This window comes from Ammospiza caudacuta, chromosome 5 (assembly GCF_027887145.1).
Source record: "Ammospiza caudacuta isolate bAmmCau1 chromosome 5, bAmmCau1.pri, whole genome shotgun sequence".
Classification (NCBI taxonomy): Eukaryota; Metazoa; Chordata; class Aves; order Passeriformes; family Passerellidae; genus Ammospiza; species Ammospiza caudacuta.
The window spans coordinates 27,246,531-27,265,531 of NC_080597.1; the positions used below are offsets into that span (position 1 = coordinate 27,246,531).

At 46.4% G+C, this 19,001-nt stretch overlaps 1 protein-coding gene across 1 annotated transcript in view; it reads right to left on the minus strand.

Moving 5' to 3' along the window:
• The window catches only part of CACNG2 (calcium voltage-gated channel auxiliary subunit gamma 2), a 51,291-nt gene extending 45,856 nt beyond the window's left edge, over positions 1–5,435 (minus strand). Inside the window, exon 1 of the mRNA XM_058805684.1 lies at positions 4,711–5,435. Within this exon, the coding sequence (XP_058661667.1) occupies positions 4,711–4,921 (211 nt within the window). The 5' untranslated portion in view covers positions 4,922–5,435. The remainder of the gene's footprint in view (positions 1–4,710) is intronic.
• Positions 5,436–19,001: the final 13,566 nt, after the last annotated feature.

The following is a 19,001-nucleotide window of genomic DNA, read 5'->3' on the forward strand; positions in this document are numbered from 1 at the left end:
GGTCCTGAACTGTGAACACATGGAGACTCTGATTTAATCTACTGCTACACACACTGAATTTTCAGATAAGGCCCTGGATTAGGTCAGCAAGGATGAAAGGAAACGACCCTTTGTAGATTTATGGATCCTCGGAAGTAGGACGGCAGGCAATTCTGAGAGCAAAACTAGGGACACTGACAGGAAACAACAGCTGAAAGAAATAAAATCATGAAAGGTAAGAAGGAAAACAGAAAAAACCTGCATATAAAATGGATATGAAAGGAAAGAGGTTCACCAGGAACAAACAGCAGTGGGAGAAGGCAGTGAGAGGAAGCGACGCAGTGCCAGAATCGTCTGGCAGAAGCTTGTCCACTGCCTATGCCCTGCCTCACTTTGCTGTCAGCTCTTCATTTTTGCAAACACTGGATCTGCACTTAGCTCTCATGAACTGTTCAGATATAACAAGCTGGAAAGGGAACAGATCAGCTCATTAATTCTCCTTGGGAAGGGTCTCTAGGCAGGAATTATTTTCTCCACCAACATCCATTCAATTACTTGCCTTCACACCAGTCAGATCTACAGGGATGTCTAACCCCATGTGCATCACTCATGCCTGCCTGCCCAGGACTCTTCTCTCCCGCCTTCTCAGTACAAAAGCCTCCCAGACCTATCCGTTTCTTAATAATAATGACAACATGACAAAACCAATAACCTACAGATATGAAATACATTTCATTTGCTTGCTTCATAAGACCCTGATAAGGCACCATCCCTCACTTTTTGAGATCCTGTAGGAGATCTACAGGAGTTAATGAAAGAATTAGACAGGGCATCACTCATAATAAAAAGCGGTTTTAAACATTCAGTGCCAAAAAGGAATTAGGCTGGAATATCCGCAGCCATTTCAAAGTTGTAAGAGGTGCAGCATCCCTGTGGGGCATGAGCTTGCAGATCTCAATTGTTCAGTGCTCGTGTGTGTTTTGTATCTATACAGCTAAAGGGTGGAGAAAAACCATTTTTCTTGAAGGGCAGAGACTTTTGAATGGCCCAGAGACACATTTGGACAACCCCAAAGTCTAAGAGAGAATCATCTGGAGGAAGATTAGGGAAAAAATCAGAAGAATGATCTGCAGTAATGTGAACTGACACCACCTGTCTGCTTGAGTCCCAACATGGAGCAGGGGCTCACTGTAGGACACAAGAAAGGGGGGAAAGAAATCCCAATAGAGGAGGAACTTCCCAAATTGCACTCTTCTTTGAAGTAATACAAAGATCTGAAAGTGCTGACTGAAAGTCCATTGTAGGGAATAGAATGACTAAAGAGAGGGAAACCCAAAAATTGAAAGCCTGGGAATGAAATTCTCCAAGACGAGCTTGCAATTCTGACAACAATGTATCTGTGCACAGAACCCAAGATAAGTACTCACATCCATTTTTGCTATGGGATCTCTTGGCCAAGAAGAGAAAAGGCAATTTAGTATGATAACTTTAATATGAGGTGTCCACCATCTCTGACAGCCTACAGTGTTGACTAATGCCAGCGTTCCTCCACGTTTCCAGAAATGAAGGCAACATTACAGAGGCTTCCTACCAGTAGCAGATGGCAGTCTGAACTCCTCCTTTGATTATTTTCTTGTTACAAAGCCTCCTGCCCTCCTCTTCACTACCTCCCTCACCCTACAGACCTGCCCTGACATCTACCCCAGGGAGAAGAGTGCCTGCCCCACATCCTTTATCATGTGCCTCTGCCACACCATGGGGAGGCTGTGCACAGACCAAGGTTTTTGTCCTTTTTATAGCCTCCTGAGACGAAGCTCTTTTCTCCATAAATCTACCCACTCTATGTATCATGGGGGAAAGGTGCCTTTGCTGCATCCTTCTCTCTCCTGTTCACCAGCAGGAAGCTTTCACCAGGGAGAGGAAATCAACCAGAGACACAGCTCTGATTCTTTATGACAAGAAAGAAGATACCCCCATGACTAAGTTGATCAGACATGACAGTAAGAGCCCTGCCATCCAAGGGCTGGTGGGGATATTTGGCTGTGCTGTCCTGGGACCAAGGGAGTGCCAGCCACCACCCCATGCAGGCTGTGGGGCTGCAGGAAGCCAAGCAGAGGCATCCCAGCAGTGCCAGTGCCAAACCTAGGCTGTGCCACCTCACGAGGCAAATCCATGCTCAGGCCCTGCTCAGCACGTGCCCATGGGGATGGTTTTGCCTTCTGCTGAGATGCTCTTGAAACCAAGTCTTTATCCAAGTTTTAGTGCAACCTGTGCCCTCAGGCATGGCACTCAGAGCTGGGCTCAGCTCCCCTGTGGTGCATTGCACCCTCCTACCCCACTTGCTGCTGCTGCCCAGCATTGGGGGGCTGAGGGATTGGGCCAGCCCGACCCTCATGGGTGTGGGGGTGAGTGAGAGCACCCTGCCAGGGCCATGCAGCTTGTGCTCAGGCAGAATTTCATGCCGTTCATGCAGGGCTGTGAGGGTTTTAGCCCACTGGAGAGCATCAGCAGGGAGGGCAGGGAACCTGGGATGGCAGCACAACATTGTGGGGGCTGGGGGCACTTCAAAGCTTTTAATTGGAAGCATCCTGGCACATTCTTTTGCCATGCAAGCCACTTCTCAACAGTGCCTGTGGGGTCCTGTCAGATGTAAAGGAGAAGGAGCCCCGAGCTCCTCCAATCTGACAAACCTCACCCGCCCCTTCCTCCTCCCCCTCAGACCGCGTCCCTCTGGGTACGGCTCTGTGGGCAGATAGACATGATCTGAATTCACTGCCTCTCCTGGCTGGGGTCCTCATACCTTCTATCTCAGCCCCAGCCTCCCTCCACCCTCCAGCTTGGGGACACGGCTCAGGAAGGGAGTTCATCCCTGCAGCCTCTCTTCCCTGCATGGCTTTGCATTTGGGCTTTTTTTTTTTTCCTCTCTCTCATTAATTTTTAATTAAGGAGATGTCTCCTTCCCTGATTGTAATGAATATCTGTGTGAAAGGCTTTTCATTTTTTATTAATATATACCTCTATGTATTTATCTATTTGCAGGAAATCTGTACGTGTGTGTGAGCAAGTGTGTTTAAAACATCCCCCATTAATTTACTGCTATTGATTTTCTGGCGTGGATACAGCATATAGTATTCAGCATAGAGCTCCTCTGCAGGATATGTTAAAAGGCAGCAGTTTGGGTTGACAAAGGGCACTAAATGCAGTATGCGTCAAATAGACCATCGCTCAATGAAGTCACTTAGCTATTCAAAACATGTCCAGCCATCACTCAACCATTTGCACCAAAAACGGGGGGGAAATTCATGCTTCTTCCAGGACACAACCATTTCCAAACAGCAGCTTTAGCTTTCTTTGGTGAGAGACATCAAAACATACATAGTTTATTTTCCCCTTCCCCCTGCCTTCCATCTCCCAGTGCTGGGTTAAGAAAATAATTTCTGCGGTACCCACTTGCCATTCTCTCCCGACAGGGAGCTCCAGGCACACCCAGCTCCAGTGGACACCGGCAGGCACCGATCTTATCCCTCCATGCCCATGAACCCCAGCAGCCCACTGTCCAGCTGGGAGCTGATTCACTAACAGGGCTTTCACAATGGGCTCTAATGTGCGCTCCTGTTCTCTCACTCTCTCCTCACTACGTGTGTAACACAAACCGTGCATTTACATTGCTTGCCCCTCTCCCTCCAGCACAGGCTGGAGACCACCTCCCCAGCCCACATGTACGCCAATAGCAGTACTCAGCAACACATATTTAAAAGCGAATCACTGGCCCCTCTTTTCTTTCCCTCTCCCTTTAGAAGGTCTGATTCCAGAAGTTGGCTGCAGTGGTGTCTCTTCTGTCATCAGACATGTCACTGAGTTGCTGTTCAGTTTCACCACATCAGGCTTCAGCTGATTTCTCCATTCAGAGACTTGTTTATTTTAAGCCTTTACTATAAACCATAAAAAAACCCCAAAACCCCCAAAACCAACGCCAAACAAAACCCACCTCCCAACAACAAACGAACTGGTGAAAAACCCCAGCCCCAAACCAAACCAATCAGCAGCAAACTAGACCCCTCTGCATCCAGCCCAGTGAGATGTGGTTGCCTACAGACATTACAAAATGCTCTGAACTCTGTTTGAGATGACTGGTATCATTCTGTATGAGACATTTTGGATATAGCACGGTTGCTTCCCTTTCTCTCTTTTTCCTTCCTAAAGTACACTAAATTGCATCCAAAGTGCTTTGCAATCACCTCCTCCCCACATTGCCCCTCACTCACAGTCTTGTCTTTGCAAATAAGCCTTGTGCAAAGAGAGCAATTATTTCACTCTCTGGTTGCAGTCGGAGCACGGCAATAACACAGCATTTTGGCATTGCTTAGTGAGGCAATACAAACAAGCTGAAGACAGGCAGACTGCACAGTTGCTTTTTGAAAGGATCTCTTGGTGGTTTTGTAACACACACATTATTCTAGTTGGAGGGAGGAAGTGAATTTTTGGAGAAGGTGGGAGTGGGGAGGGTGGGAAAGAAGAAGGAGAAGGGAACAGAACAGTGAATGTTTTGCCTGTCTTCTTGCCTCTGTGCTCTGAGTAACTGAGCCCACCACTCTCAATCCACCGTGAAAGGAATGAAGTGAGAAAATGGTGGAATGTGGAGGGATTTATTGGGGGGAGGAGGGAGAAACGTGGGGTGGTGGGAGAGGAAGGGGTGCGGGGGGGGGGGTGTGGAGGTCCAGAATCAAATACCTTCTAGGCAGCAGGTTCTCCATAATCCAGAATGGGTCATGACTTCCTCGTTCTTTTTGCTGGTTTCGTTCTCACTGACAGTTTTAGTCTTGCAAACCCCTCTGGAGTAAAGCCAGTAGTCGGTCCCCACAGCTATGGTCATCAGGCTGAAGGCAGCGAAAGCACCAACGGTGGTTAAAAGCATCTGAACACCTCTGTCAAAGAGCCCCATAATTCTTCATTATACAAATACCCAACCGCCTTCTGATTCTTGGGGTGTGTGTGTTTAATAAAATAAAAGAATAATAATTCCGACTAATAATATAATGGGTATAGAGAGAGAGAGATAGATATCAAAAAAGGGAGGTAAGAAAGCCCACGGAAAAGAGTGTAAATTAGAAAGACCACACGGGAAGAGGCTTGCCTTTTAAATCGGAAACGTTCTGGTTGAAATATAAAAAAAGGAAAAAGGAAAAAGAAAAAAAGAAGAGAGAAAAGAACCAAGAAAAACCAAACAAATAAAGAGAGAACCCCCCCCAAAATGAGACGCCTTAATCCCTTTTTCTAAAATTCTGGTCTCCAGTTTCCATATGTAATGGCTAATTTGGAGATGGCTTCCACAGTGAACAGGGGAGCAGCAGCAGCATCCTCAACACAATCTCTCATTATCTGGACCTAGACAGTTAGAGACTGTAAGAGCAGAGATGCAACCTTCAGTCTTCTTGCTTAGCTCTGCAGCCTGCGCCATGAAAATCCTTTTCCTTCTCAGTTATCTTCCTTGGGTTTTTATTTTTTTTTCCCCGGCAGCGGCAGTCGCTCCAATCCTCTCTCACTTTTTCTTGCTTGCTTCTCCTTCCTTTTGCTCGCTCCTACCACCAAGCCAGAGTGCCCAGTATACTGTAAGCCCTTGATTTCAGCTGAACAGGTGCCGAGGTCTTGCCTCCCATGGCTTTTCCGCACAGCCGCGGCGCTCGCTCCCGGCGGAGGTGGGCGAGGAGAGAGGGGGGCTCCTGGAAGGGGGGATTGGGGAGGGGGAGGAGGGGGACAGGCGCGGCGCCCCTCCCGGGCGGGGGTCGCAGAGCGGAGCCCGGCTGCGGCGCCCCCTGCCCCGCGGCGGCCCCCGGCGACTCCCGGGCCCCGCTACTGCATCAAGCCGGCGGCGGCGGCGGCGGCGTTGGCGGCGCGGCGCTGGACGGCTCCCCCGCGGCAGCGGCGGCGGCGGCGGTGTCGGTGTCGGCGCTGGCCGGCGGTGCTGCAGGACAGCTCCCCGGGCGGCGGGGCGGGCGGAGCGCTCCCGGGCCGCCGGTGCTGCAGGACAGCTCCCCGGGCGGCGGTGCGGGCGGAGCGCTCCGCGGCCCGCGGTGCTGAAGGACAGCTCCCTGCCCGCGCCGCCCGCCCTGCCCGCGCCGCCCGCGCCCCAGCATCCGCGGGCGGCAGCCTCCCTCCTCCTCCGCCCCGCTCCGCTCTGCGCGGGCAGGCACAGGCAGCAGGCAGGCAGCGAGGGGCGGGGGGGGCAGCCTGCCCCCGCCCTGCGCCTCGCCCGCCGCTGCCGGCTCCGGCAAGGGTCGCTTCCCCGCGGCCGCCGCGGAGCCCAGGGGAAAGACGGCGCTGGGTCTCTCCCTCACCGATCGCATTTCCCCCCACCGCCGCCCCCCAGCTCAGCCTCCTTCGCGTCCCCGCCGTAGGTACCCGGAGCTGCGAGTGCGACCCGCACACCGCAGTTAGACCCGCACAAAACTTCAGTCAGCCGTTTCTCTCCCCGGGAGGCAGGTGAAATGTAAGGTGGAAGGGTAATTTAAAAATAAGCATGTATTTCTGCTCTTATTGCTGTTGTTATGATTTTTAAGTGCTTGCTCTTCACTCTTCTCGGGTTTGCTGCAAGTTGCATATGTCTTGGTGTTGCTCGTTTTCCGTCCCTCTGCCTCCCCCTGACCATCGTTGTGTCAATCCCCGTGTTCTTACTTTGTCTTTGGGGATTTCACTGAAATCCCAATGCCTGCTCCAAGAAGCAGACATTTTGGGAAGATTCTTCATGAGAAAGGACGATTTATGATAATTAGTATCATTTTGTTAAGGAAAGACACAACCAAAATTGAATACCTCCACCCCCTCAACCCTGGGAAAGCAATCCACCTTTCACATCCTCATTTTACACAGAAAGACGCATGAGCTGAATGGATGCAGACTGAAATCTATCACTGCTTAAGTTTTCTGTGTCAGACACAACCCGATAGTACAGGGAACACATACAAAATTGTGCAATACTGACATCTAAGTATGTCATAATCCTCTCTCTCTTCCTCAGCAGTATCATTACACCAGGTTAATTACATTAGTCACCTCCTGGTTCTATACATGTAGCTGCTCATTAATGCAACAATCATGAAGAAAAGAAATAATCTAATTCTTGATGCAACCGATTTTGTTTCTCTGTGATCAGATTCATTGTTCAGTGAAAAATTAGACCAGGAGATCTGCTTGAGGTTCACTGCTGCTCTATGCGGGGGAGCAGCGCTGGGGGAAGGGGGTGCTGGGAAGTTGAACCAGTTGGAGAGCTTCAGCCATGCTGCAATTTCATAACTCCAGTTACCTCTTCTCCCTACTCCCTCTCTGGGTGCAGACTGGGACAGGCCTTCCAGGGCAATCTGGCCCAGGAATCATGGACATTAAGGGCTCTATAGCAAGCAGTCAGGGGGCCACTGGCTGCCCTACAGACCCGGGGTCATTTCCCCCATTTGGAGGGCACAATCCAGGCTTCCCTCACAGCTGAGACTGAGGTAGAGGTGTTTACCAGCAAGCAGTCATGGTGTCCAGTATCAACTATATACAAATCACCACCAGCAGGCAGAAGAGGACCCAGGGAAGGCAGAAAAAGGGAGAGGTCATAGAAGACAGTGCAGGTTGAGATCACTGAAATCTTCTTTGTGGACAAGCATAGTACCTAGTTCATCTGGGGGAATCCTAGCCTTGCCCTCTGCCATTGGAGCTGGGGGGGCTCTTTCTGTACCCTGGAGCTGCTGAACAGCTAGGGGATGAACAAGGGGGCAGGTGCATGCTGTACTCTGCATTTTTAGTACTCTGAGTACAGCCTGCTGCAAGAATGTGGAGGATGGTAGTTTGTGGGCAGGCTCTCTGAACTGTTGTCCTTGGTGCAAAGGAATTTGGGAGGCAGAGGGATGTGGAGAGCACGCCTAAGATGGTGGGAGATTATGGCTCTATAAGGGATGGCCTGTGCTGAGGAAGCTCCATGAGGCTCTTAGCTTGAAAGCTAGGGAAGATCACCCAAGAACCTCTCCTCCCCTTATATATCTCCTGAAAGACGGAAGGGGCCTTGAAGAGGAAGGCATAAGGGAAGAATAAATAATTCTTGGAGCTTTGAGCATTTTGTTTTTGTGTTAGTGGTTGTTCCTTTCCAACCCCACCTCAATATTCAAATCTTCTCATTCTTCAAAGAAAGATAGAAAGCCTGGGCCAGGAGTCTGAAAGATTCTGAAGAAGAAAAATCTTCATTTGGCTATTCTTGCACTTAAATCCAGCAGGCACAAACATCTCATATGTGGACAAGAAAACCACTCTGGAAATTTGGACCTCATACTTCCAAGGAAGGCTGGCTCTCAGTTACTCTGTACTCTCAAATACTGTATTACAGCAACAAGACAAGGCCATGTTCTCTCCAAAGAAATTGCCAGTGTAAGAAGGCAAACGCAGGGTGGCAATTTCTATAATCTCTGGCTAACAAAAGTCAGACCTATGAGAGCTCAGTGCATCGCAGGATCAGAACTGAACATGGCTTCCTGCGTCACACTTCCCAATTTCCAGAAATAATTCTCTTCCTACTACCCTACTTAAATACTCCTAGACCATTCACAATAATCCCTCTACAGTTCTAAATGCCACAAGAGAAGAATGGAACAAAGGCAATGCAAATGCCAGACTGTCCTGTGTGACTGCTTGTGCTGTGGTTAGATGCTGTGCTGAGATTTCGTCTTTCCTACAAAGAATCATTAAAATTATAATACAAAACAAGAATACAGAATAAAATCACTGTGGCAGATTTTTACAACAGTCGCATCTTCTGAATAGCGCAACACAGAATGACATCTATAGAAGAGTAAGGAGAGAGAAATTAATAGTCTGGAGGAAATAGAGAGATTTTAAATTACATTTTAAATTACTTGAAATGAGAAGCTGATGAGACAGGGAGCCACAGGAAGTCTGCTTCCAATGGAAAACCAAGAGTGCTGCTATTTGTGGAGAGAAGGGGCAGTGCTGTAGGAAAAAAAGGGGCACGAGAAAGATGCAGGAAGCGAGATGAAGGGCACAAAGTCGGAAGCAACTCCATGGGATGGTAATGAGACTGAATAGTGTTTGTGAATTGAGTGCTGCAGTGGAGCTCTTTGGCACATAGGATAAAATCAAACAGCAATAGTGTATAAAAATTTGATCTAGGAATCTTCATCCTGGGGAGGCCAGCTGAGAAGGAGCTGTTGTAATGAGCTGTAAAAGAGATAGAGTTGGTGCAGTTGCATTTGCAGGCAGAGCAGAGGTGTTAATAGGGAAATGCACCAGCAGAGGAGATGTTAGAAAAAACAAACTGGGGTTAGGGTGATGATCACAGAACTGGAAGCCAATGGGGCCGAGAAGAGAGAAATGAGATATGGCATATAAAGAGAATGAAAATATAATATATTCTACTGGGGAAGAAAAAAAGTCACATATCTGTATTGTTAGAAAAGCAGATGGGGTGATCAGAGCAGTCATCACTGACATCCAAAGCAGAGGGTCTCAAAGCACTTAAGAAACATTATTCGCATCATATCTTCATACTGGTGCTTTTCTTAGCCCAGTTCAACAAACTAGAAAGCTATGGAAAGATTTGTGGCTTTTGCCAGAGACCTGCAGGTGAAGGAGCTAGAGATGGAGATGATAAACGTAGGGAGATAAATGCAGATGGAAAAAGCCTCCCTGGGCCTCTCTTCTTATCTTCAGGTTCATGTAACTTGAAGATCAACAACATAGTTTAAACATCAGACAATCAATACCACAGCAAAGTCATCTCTAGTGTAACCCTGTTACCAAAAATTAAAGAAGAAGGGAGATACAGGATATGGACGTCTATCAATTTAAATGAGCAGATTTCCATGCAAAATGGGTGCGGGTTCTGCCCTAGGAGTGCCTTAAAAAAATCTTATGACAGGCAGGAGTGGACTCTGGTAGGCACCAAGTATGAGATTCTAATGCTGCCATACAGAAGTCCCTCAGTTTCTCACTTATGTCCTCTTCCAAGATAAATCTTGTACAAATGGTTCATTTAGCCTCACAACACTCCTACAAAGTAACACGTTCATTAGTTTGCAGAGGCATTGGAAAATCCAGAATGTGTTCAAAAAGCACACCAAAGTGAAGGTGTTTGCGCTGATTTTAGTGGTATCTGGGTGCTGCTATGAATGAATTGGGTACCCCAAGATAAGTGTTTCAGATTTAGTCTTGAAGCTACAACTCCTATGCTTTCCATGTGAGACTCCTTTTCCCCTTTTTCTTACACACCTTTTCTTCCACTGAGTGGTATATTTGAAGATGGTTGGGAAACAAAGAGTGTCCTCTCATGAGCCCTGAGGGTTGATTTCTGCAAAAAAGGAATGCCTTCCTTCTCTACTCAGAAGAGATAGTTGGAGAAGACTGAGATACAGGATGAATTTTCCGCCATGATGAGTTGCTGCGATGTGAACTGTTTTGCCTCCCTTTCTCTTTCCATGCTATGCTAAGGTTTGTATGTACAGCAGCCTCGTAATCAATAGAAATAGAAAAAAAATCAATACCTGCAACCCATTAGCTCTAACAGAGGGCAGGCTGCTAACAAGTCATCCTAGCTGGAATTCTAGTATTTGGTAAAGCACTCTCAGTGAGCATATATGCATATGGATATATATATATACACACACACACACACACACACACAAACCGAATATGACTAGTGGAGAATATAAGTTGTGAGAACATTCCCCCTCCCACCAGCCCGTCTATCCCTGTGTATTTACATAAGTATGCTAAACTAAAGACACTCTTCTCCACTCAGATGCTGTGCCTCATACTTATCCTCCCCAGAACACACGTTTTTCTACACTTAATCTATAATCCCAGCTACCTTCATGTTGGACTATCTTGAGTATAAATAAATACATGCCTCTACACTCCCTTACTCCTGCCTTAACCATATGCCATAGAAATCCAGCTTGAGATCCACTTATTCACAAGCATATAGTCATTGTTTTGCCTTTGCTGTATCCCTAGATCCTTAATGGAAATTCTCTTTTTAGTTCACATTCATATCCAAAGCCAGGCACAGACAGTTCCCACTGACATCTACATACATCCAACCCTCAAAGCATATTCCAGGTAACAAAAAGTTGGTGAAAATTTTTGGCACAGGTTTTGTAATCAGAATCTGCTCTAGGGCCTAAGTCACAGGGAAGAGTCTCCAGAATAGATCAGAGAGGCAATGGGACTCACTGCCCTTTGTGTCTGAAATATGGGCACCAATAACTGTGTTACCCCCAGTAAAGCCTTTGTCCATTTATCTACTAACTGTAACTAGATTAGACCATCACTCCTGATTTGTCTCCCATAGAATGGGCGGTTTCTCCTGGTCAGAGGACTGGATTTCAGAAAGTCCAAAATCCAAATTAAAAGCAGTCATCATTTCTTGACAAACAGCTTTATGAAACTTCCCTGAGGTAATGTATATGGGCTGTGGTTTGGTTCTTAAAGAAAAAAAAAAAAAGCATGTAATCAGTTAATAAATCAAAAAAGAGAAAGGCCTTACTTTTTTCTAAAGGCTTTCAGAATCTCTTGGAAGCATCAGTGCAATGATAAATGCTGAGGTAAAGGTGAGGCATACAGTGAGGATGGTTTGTGTTGACACTGATCGATATCCTGGGATATCAGTCTTCCTTTCAGTGTAAAGGGCACAGATGGGGACAGACAAGAGAATCTTGTGCAGCCGCATCTCTTCAGCATCATAATTTAAAGCCACAATCTGGCCCTAATTTGAGCTTTTGCCATCTAGACCTCTGCAGCCACAGAGGTATCACTGGGGCTTCCTCTATGGACAGACTTGGTCTCCTAGGTCTGGTGGTACTGACACAAACAGTACTGCAGGACAGATATGCAAACTTTCATCTTTAGGATACCCCAAGCTTTTCTTCTGTCAGATAGTTTAGGGTATCGAGGCAGGAATATTGGACATTTAACTTCTCTGATGCTCAGTTGGTATATCAGGGTTAAAAGGATTCTTGAAGGAACATCCCAAGAAGAGGAAGAGAAATGGTTAGTGTCTAGGATAGGCTATTTCATCCCTCTGAATTTTCAGAGGGACAAATCAAGAGCAGCACATATCACAGCACCTATTCAGTTCAGTGAGTTGGCATTCTAAGAGAATTCAGAATCAGCATATCCCACTGATGCCAGAAACAGGCTACCAATTTTAATGTGAGAAGGATTTACTTCTGTAGTCCCACATAGTCAGGGAGGGATCCCATGAGGAGTAAAAGCACCTAAGACACTGTTTCTGAGCAAGTCAGCTGATACATCGTGACCACAGAGCTCTTGCATGAATTCCTAAGATTTGTTTTCGCATTATCATTGTAATGGTTTAGGATCCCTCAAGTGAATTCCTATAGAGGAAGTAGGTTAAACACATCAGATTAAGCCAGTAAGATGCTAGACTGGAGCATTATGGTGATGCATAGAAGAGTATTCCATGGATAGAAATTGTCAAGAGGTGGTATTCTCTGCCTTGGGAATAAAGGCCTGCTTTAAAAAAGGAAGCAAAACACATAAGTCTATTTAGGCTTCTAACTCCATGTTTAGACAGTGAGGAACTGTCCTGATTTTCAGTTGTGCTAAGGAGTCAGCATCTCATGTCGAATTTAGAGGGGCTCTAAACACCTCTGAAAATCCAGATTTCTGTTTTGATGTTTTAATGTCATTTAACATAATAGTTTTGATCTCATGAACCAACAAATTTCTTAACAGAAATTAAATCAAAAATTCCAAGGCCAAATAGTGGGTTCATCAGTATTTGACACTTTCAGTCATTCACTGCAGCTACTGACCACTTTTAAAATTTTCTGGGAATGATCAGAAAGCAGCACTCATTTATATGGTGGCAAATCATGGGAAGTGAGAAGCCTACTGCAGAGCAAAACAATTCCCAGCAGTGCACTTGGTTCATACAGCCCCACCAGACCACGCTCAGGGCCCTGATGATGCCTCTCTGCCACTATGTCTATGGGGTTTTTGGCAGCTGACCCCAGCAGAGGCTGACCAAACACTCCAGCCCATCCTCCAAGAGTGTGGAATTATGGCTCTCCTTTGTACTTCTCTAATTTATTTGCTCAGTTGTTGTGCTCTTTAACAGAGCGAGCTAGTCTGGCAGAGGACACGGGGAAGCATCTCTCAGCCATGCTCTGAGTCCATAGCAGAGACACGGGAACACACACAGGAGCAGGCAGTTCAGAGCAGGAGAATGGCTGTTTTTTCCCTGGGTTACGGGGGCGGCTAGGAGATGAGCAATCCCCTACGCAGAGCTGGTCCTCCTCCCATGCTCATCACTACTGCATTCTCTGACAGGATCCTTTTCCTGTGTCTGTTAGATAAAACTATTCATTTGCCATCTTTCCACTAGCCAGTCTGAAATGACAAAACACTTCTCTATTTCACAGACCATTGGGACTCTTCTCTGCAACTGACCTATATTGGTTATAAGCTTCATTTGTTCTGGCCTGCACTCCTCTCTCTTCTCCCACATGGAGCACATGCACTGCTCCTCCCCCTCAAACAAACACCTTTACACATCCAAGGACATTGTAAAAATAAAATTATCACAACCTGGCCCTCCGGGAACCTCGGTTTTACAGTTTGTCCCACTCTGATGCCAACAGAATTCACAACCCAGTTCAAGAGAGACAGACAGTGAGTGAGAGAAAGCAGGCAGACAGGCACAGACACAAGGAGATGGAGGAATCGGGGAGAGAGAAAAGGAGCAGAATGAAAGAAACAGGGCTCCTAGTTCAGAACACAATGGAGAAAGGGGGATGGAGTTATAGGGACAATAAAAAATCTAAAATTATAGAAAATTGAAGGAGAAGAAAAATAAGTAGATAGGAAAAAAAAGCAGAGGAAAGTACAGAAGAAAACAAATGGTCAAAGGGAAGAAGGGGATGTCAAGTCAGGCAGCAAAGCAAACTGGTGTCTGTGAAACAAGACAGAAGAAATAAGAAGGTGCTTGTGAATCTGGGCACTACTTTTTCATGTCTCCTTTTCTGTTATGAGTACACTGTGAGGAAAAGGGCAAGAGGAAAGGGAAAGGAGGATAAATAAATACCTGAGCTGCCATCTTAAACAGTTTCTAATAGTCAAGCAGATATGCTTGAAATAGGCAGACCACAGGTTGCAAACACTCAGGTACAAATTGCAGTTCAGCAGGTAGGAAACTGTCTGCACTAGCATAGTGGCATTTACATTTCTGGGTCCACTGGGTCTCTCTGTGCACTGGCAGCAAGCCCTGAATGCATAAAAATGCTTCTGTTTAGTACTGGGGAATAGTGCTCTGATGGCTGCCCTGCCATCTCTTTCAGGTTCCAAGAAGAAAACCTCAGCCCCAAACATACGAATGCAGTCTCCCTTCTTTTCGTACAAATCCCTTCCTCCTCACTGCCTGATGCCAGCTTGTTTGCATTCCAATGGTTGATCTCTATCTAGCATTGTTCTTTTGTTGCTCTGCTTTCACTCTCCTCTTTCCTTATGGCTCCCCTTCCTCACTTCCATTCATTCAGCTCACCCTTACACAGGCCTGTATAAACACACACACACAGAATTTACCTCTGCAGTTATCCACTTATCTATGAGTGTAGTACCTGGCTGGCACACATCTCTCTCCCACAGACAATCCATTGATTTCCACACCACAACCCTGCCAAATCTGCCTGTCTTTCCCTCCTTCACAGCCTTTCTCTTGCTACCCCCAGCCACTCGGTTTCTTTGTCTCTCCCTGCACAGCTCTGTATGTTTTTCCCTCTCTTCAATCCATTCTTCCTTCTTCCCAACTCTGCCCATCTGTCTGTCCCTCCTTCCCACAGTTCTCTCCAGCTGATACACATGTACCCCAGTGCCTCTCTCCCTTTCTCCCCCTGCCACATTTCATTTCTTTGTGTCTCCTACACACCCAAGCCCACACTTGCTCTCTCCCATACTGAGAGGAGGCAGCAGCAAAGAATTTGCTGCTGACCGCTGCATTGCTAGGAGGCAAACACATGGCCGGCCTTGTGCAGGCCAGTTTCTGCCTGAGTGCCCCAAGTCACATATCCCCAGCATCATCTCCAGCACTGGGAAAACAGATGGTAAAATAAATGAGCACAGTCTGATAAAAGGAGGAAAGGGTGCCTGCCTCGGATGCTCCTCACCAGCACAGAGATACACATCCAGCATGGGCACAGCCCTCTCACTCCTATACCAGTCCAGCTTTGTGCCAGAACTAGCCAGCTGAACAGGGCACAAGATCTTCCCTAGCACCAGATGGAGAGGGGTAGGAGAGGGCGGTAGTAGATAGAATGACCAGTGGCTATTTTTCTGACCACAACTTCTAATCCTGGAAAGCAAAGTACATGGGAGGAAATAGGCAGTCTTAAGGTCACGGGGATGGCTGGTGTCATGGGAGGTGTAGCAGAATTGTGGGGACATATAAGACCTCCACATGCAGAGATAGGAGGAAAAACACAAAAGGCATGGGCAGGGAAAGGAATCAGGTATCAAAACAGCTGTGGACCAAGATGGTATTTAGGGATCACTTTTATCTCAGTGAAGACGGAAAGCCAACCTACTGGCAATCTTAGCTGAGAGGGTCATCAAGAGCAATGACATACTCTGCTGAAGGGAAATAGCTCCACACCTCAAAAGGGACAGAAACCAGAGAGCAGGGTGTGCATTACTCTGCTTTTGCTCATACAAGAACCATCCTCCTGCTCTTATCCAGTTCCACAATACTGTCCAAGAATGTTCCTTTTTCTCCTCTACTACCTCCCCAGGTACCTCCATCCAGTGACTTGTAGCATCCTTTCCTCTGCATTTACCTGTTAGAGGAAACCTATACTTGTTACCCTTTCCAAACCCACCAGAATTCCTTCCTAACATTTTCACCTTCATTGCAGCCTCTCTTTGCTGACAACAGCACTGAAAAGCATTATCTTAACCCTGCAAGACATCTTTCCTAGATACTCTGTTCTTCTGTGCCTACAAGCTGATTTTATGCTTGATGCTTCAACTGTAACCTGAATCTCAACACTTTCAGTTTTACAGTCCTCAAACAGAAGCCACCCAACATCACAAAGTCCTATAACTGGCCCACAATGGCCACACATAACTGTTAGACTAAGAGAGAGCAATCCTTCACAGGAATAAAAATGAATTAGCAAAATCAGAGAAGGAAAACCAACACAGAAAATATTCCTTCCATCCCTTTTTCTGTATGAACTGATTGTGAAGTTTCTGTTGTGAGATATCAATGCTCAAGTAGTAGCAGGCATTTCTGTCGGGTCAGGTGGAGGTGCAGGTTCTCTTTCCCTTTCCTGAATGTATTCATGATGCAGCATCACAATTAGGCATAAATGTATGTGTTGTTGTCCACTTTCCCCCTCCCCCTCACCAAAAAACAAGAAAAAGGGTTTAAGCAGAAAGATCATGATAATTTTTGGCAAAGGAAAATAGAGATAGCGTATATAGCATTGGAATTATTTTGTGTTTTAAATGTGTTTATGAAGATGTGTGGGTACCAGCTGTAGATATCTATTTCCCTTCACTCAGAAATTCCCTCAGAAGAGCTGTACTCAAATATGAATTTCCAGCATCTCTTCACACTCTTCCACCCTGATAGTCTGATAGTGCCCTCAGCATACCTACTCTATTTTTTCTGGTTTCACCTAGGTGCACTGTCTCCAGCCACTGCTGCTCACAGCATCACAGCTTGCTGTGCTTATCTCCCCCACACTATTCCTAGGTTTACCATTCTGGATCCTTGCTACTGCCCTTTCAAATTCCAGTGTCAACCCTGTCACACAGACTTTAACTCTTCCTGCCTTGCTCTAATGCAGGCCCTACATCTTAAACCTAAACTGATGGCTACCAGTAGCCTTCCTCATCATGGCTCTGAACCTCCTGCCTGCCCTTGGCCCTGAGAGCTTGGCCTGGAAAATCTCCTTTCAGTTATTTATTCTTATCACTTGCCCTTCCACCTGCAAGGTCATCCAGCTCTACCCTGTATCCTCATTTTCCCTCAGTGGCTCATGCAAAAATTACTTTCCCTCCCACTTTATTTCCATACAGCATTCTAAGAGACAGGAAAAGCCTCAGGTTTTCCCATTCCTAAATCCCACCCTCCCAATCTGCCTCAGCAAATCTTTTGGGCTCTTCATGAAGGAATACAGCCCTACATATTTCCTACATATTCCTGTTCTCCTAGTGCTCCTGCATTTTCCACTGTCTGGGTCACAGAAGTCGATTCTTCTGCCTTTATATCCTTTTCCTCACAGTCCCTAACTGGCAGCCCTCATATTGGCTATTTTTCTAGTACTTGTGCAGAAGGATCACAGGCTCCACATATCTCCAGTTGATGTATATCTGGCTGGAGGGAAACTCATCAAACTGACCCCATCCCTGACCCCAGCTTGACATGTAGGTTCTGTCACATTTCCCTTTTAAACATTTCCAGATTAAATCTCAGAAACCAGGAAAGGGAGCAATTCTAAGCTTCTTTTGACAAACAACTCTAGGGGGGGAAATACGTGAAGCCATGACAGATAAATGAAAGACCTCCAAGAAGTAAAAAAACCCTACCAAAAATTCCCACCAAAACCCCAGGTTAGAAGAACAGGCAGTGTCTGACAAAGTTACACTGCAGCAAGCTCTGAAGAGCCCAGATGAGGCTGCCAGGATTCTGTTAGTGGTCTCCTGCCAGGAAATTACACCCTAGACTGAGCAACACTCCCATCTTTCAGGTGACTTCCACAGGGAGTCACAACAGCTAAAGAGCCCTGAAAAGACTCAAGACTGAGTCTAGCTCTCTTCTTCCTCCCTCCCCCAAGCATTGTTGTTCTGGGTCAACAGAGCCAAGGGCAACTGGCACGTAAGACATTGTTCTCCAGGCTAAATGACAGCAGGAGGAGGAAATAGGACATGAGGAGTAGAGAGATGATGTGCCCCTAGGCCAAAAGGGATGTTGTGGAGGCCAACATGGCCCTTGAAGTGCTCCTGCTCTGACTCCACCTTTGAGATGTCCCTCAGCCCTAGGTTCCACAGAGTACCATCTGCAAGATGGAAAAATTACTTGTTAAGAGCAAGCAGAGGTGGATACTGTCCACCAAGGAGCAGATATGAGATAGGAAAAGGACTGAGAATGCATGGGGAGAGAGGGGTCCCATCATGCAGGTGTCAATAATAGGGATGTCTTCCTGCCACCAGCAAATAATCTGACATGATGCTGCTGACTTTGTGTAGGCAGATGAGACCACAACTGCAAGCAACTGCCACCTGAACATGAGAGATACAGTAATTATTAAAAACAGAGCACAGCCTTGAGTTGCGTAAGGACCCCCACAGATCTGCATAAGCAGCAGCAGAAAGCAGTTGCTGCCTCCAGAACAGAAATGCAGAGTTTTCCCTGCTGTCAGCACCTGCGTCAGGCTCCCAGTTTCTCTTGAGATACAGCTCTTAATTGGGATAGATTGTACGTTTTCTGCCCAGCTCCCAGTTTAATTGCTAGTTTATGGCTTAGCCTGTTTTGTGCTTTCCATGCTACTTCTTTCCTCACTTAATCTAATAGAATTATAGAAAGTATTGCTGGGAGGACCTCAGGAGGCCACATAGTTTATCCTTCTGCCCCAAGGCAGTATTTCATTTTCAACAACATCATGTGTCTTTTGCTATCAGGTCAGATCGGTCCAAGATGTATAGTGGGTAAAGAAATGAAGCTTACCCAGGGGAGTCAATTGGCATAAAAGACTAAATCCAGCTCTTCAAGTCATCGAAGTTGTATCAGAAATAACCCTGATCCAAATGGTGTCATTTATCAGATCAGTCTTTTAAAAGATGTCCTTTCTTAAGTTTAAAGCCTTTAAAATGAACAAATCTCTAGAAGAAACTGTTTTGACAGCCCCATTTCAGTATATTTAATGCTTCATTATGAACAGCAGTGACCACTCCATTGTTAAGACTTAACAGATCTTATCACAGTGTGATCAGCTTTGAAACTCCTATTAATT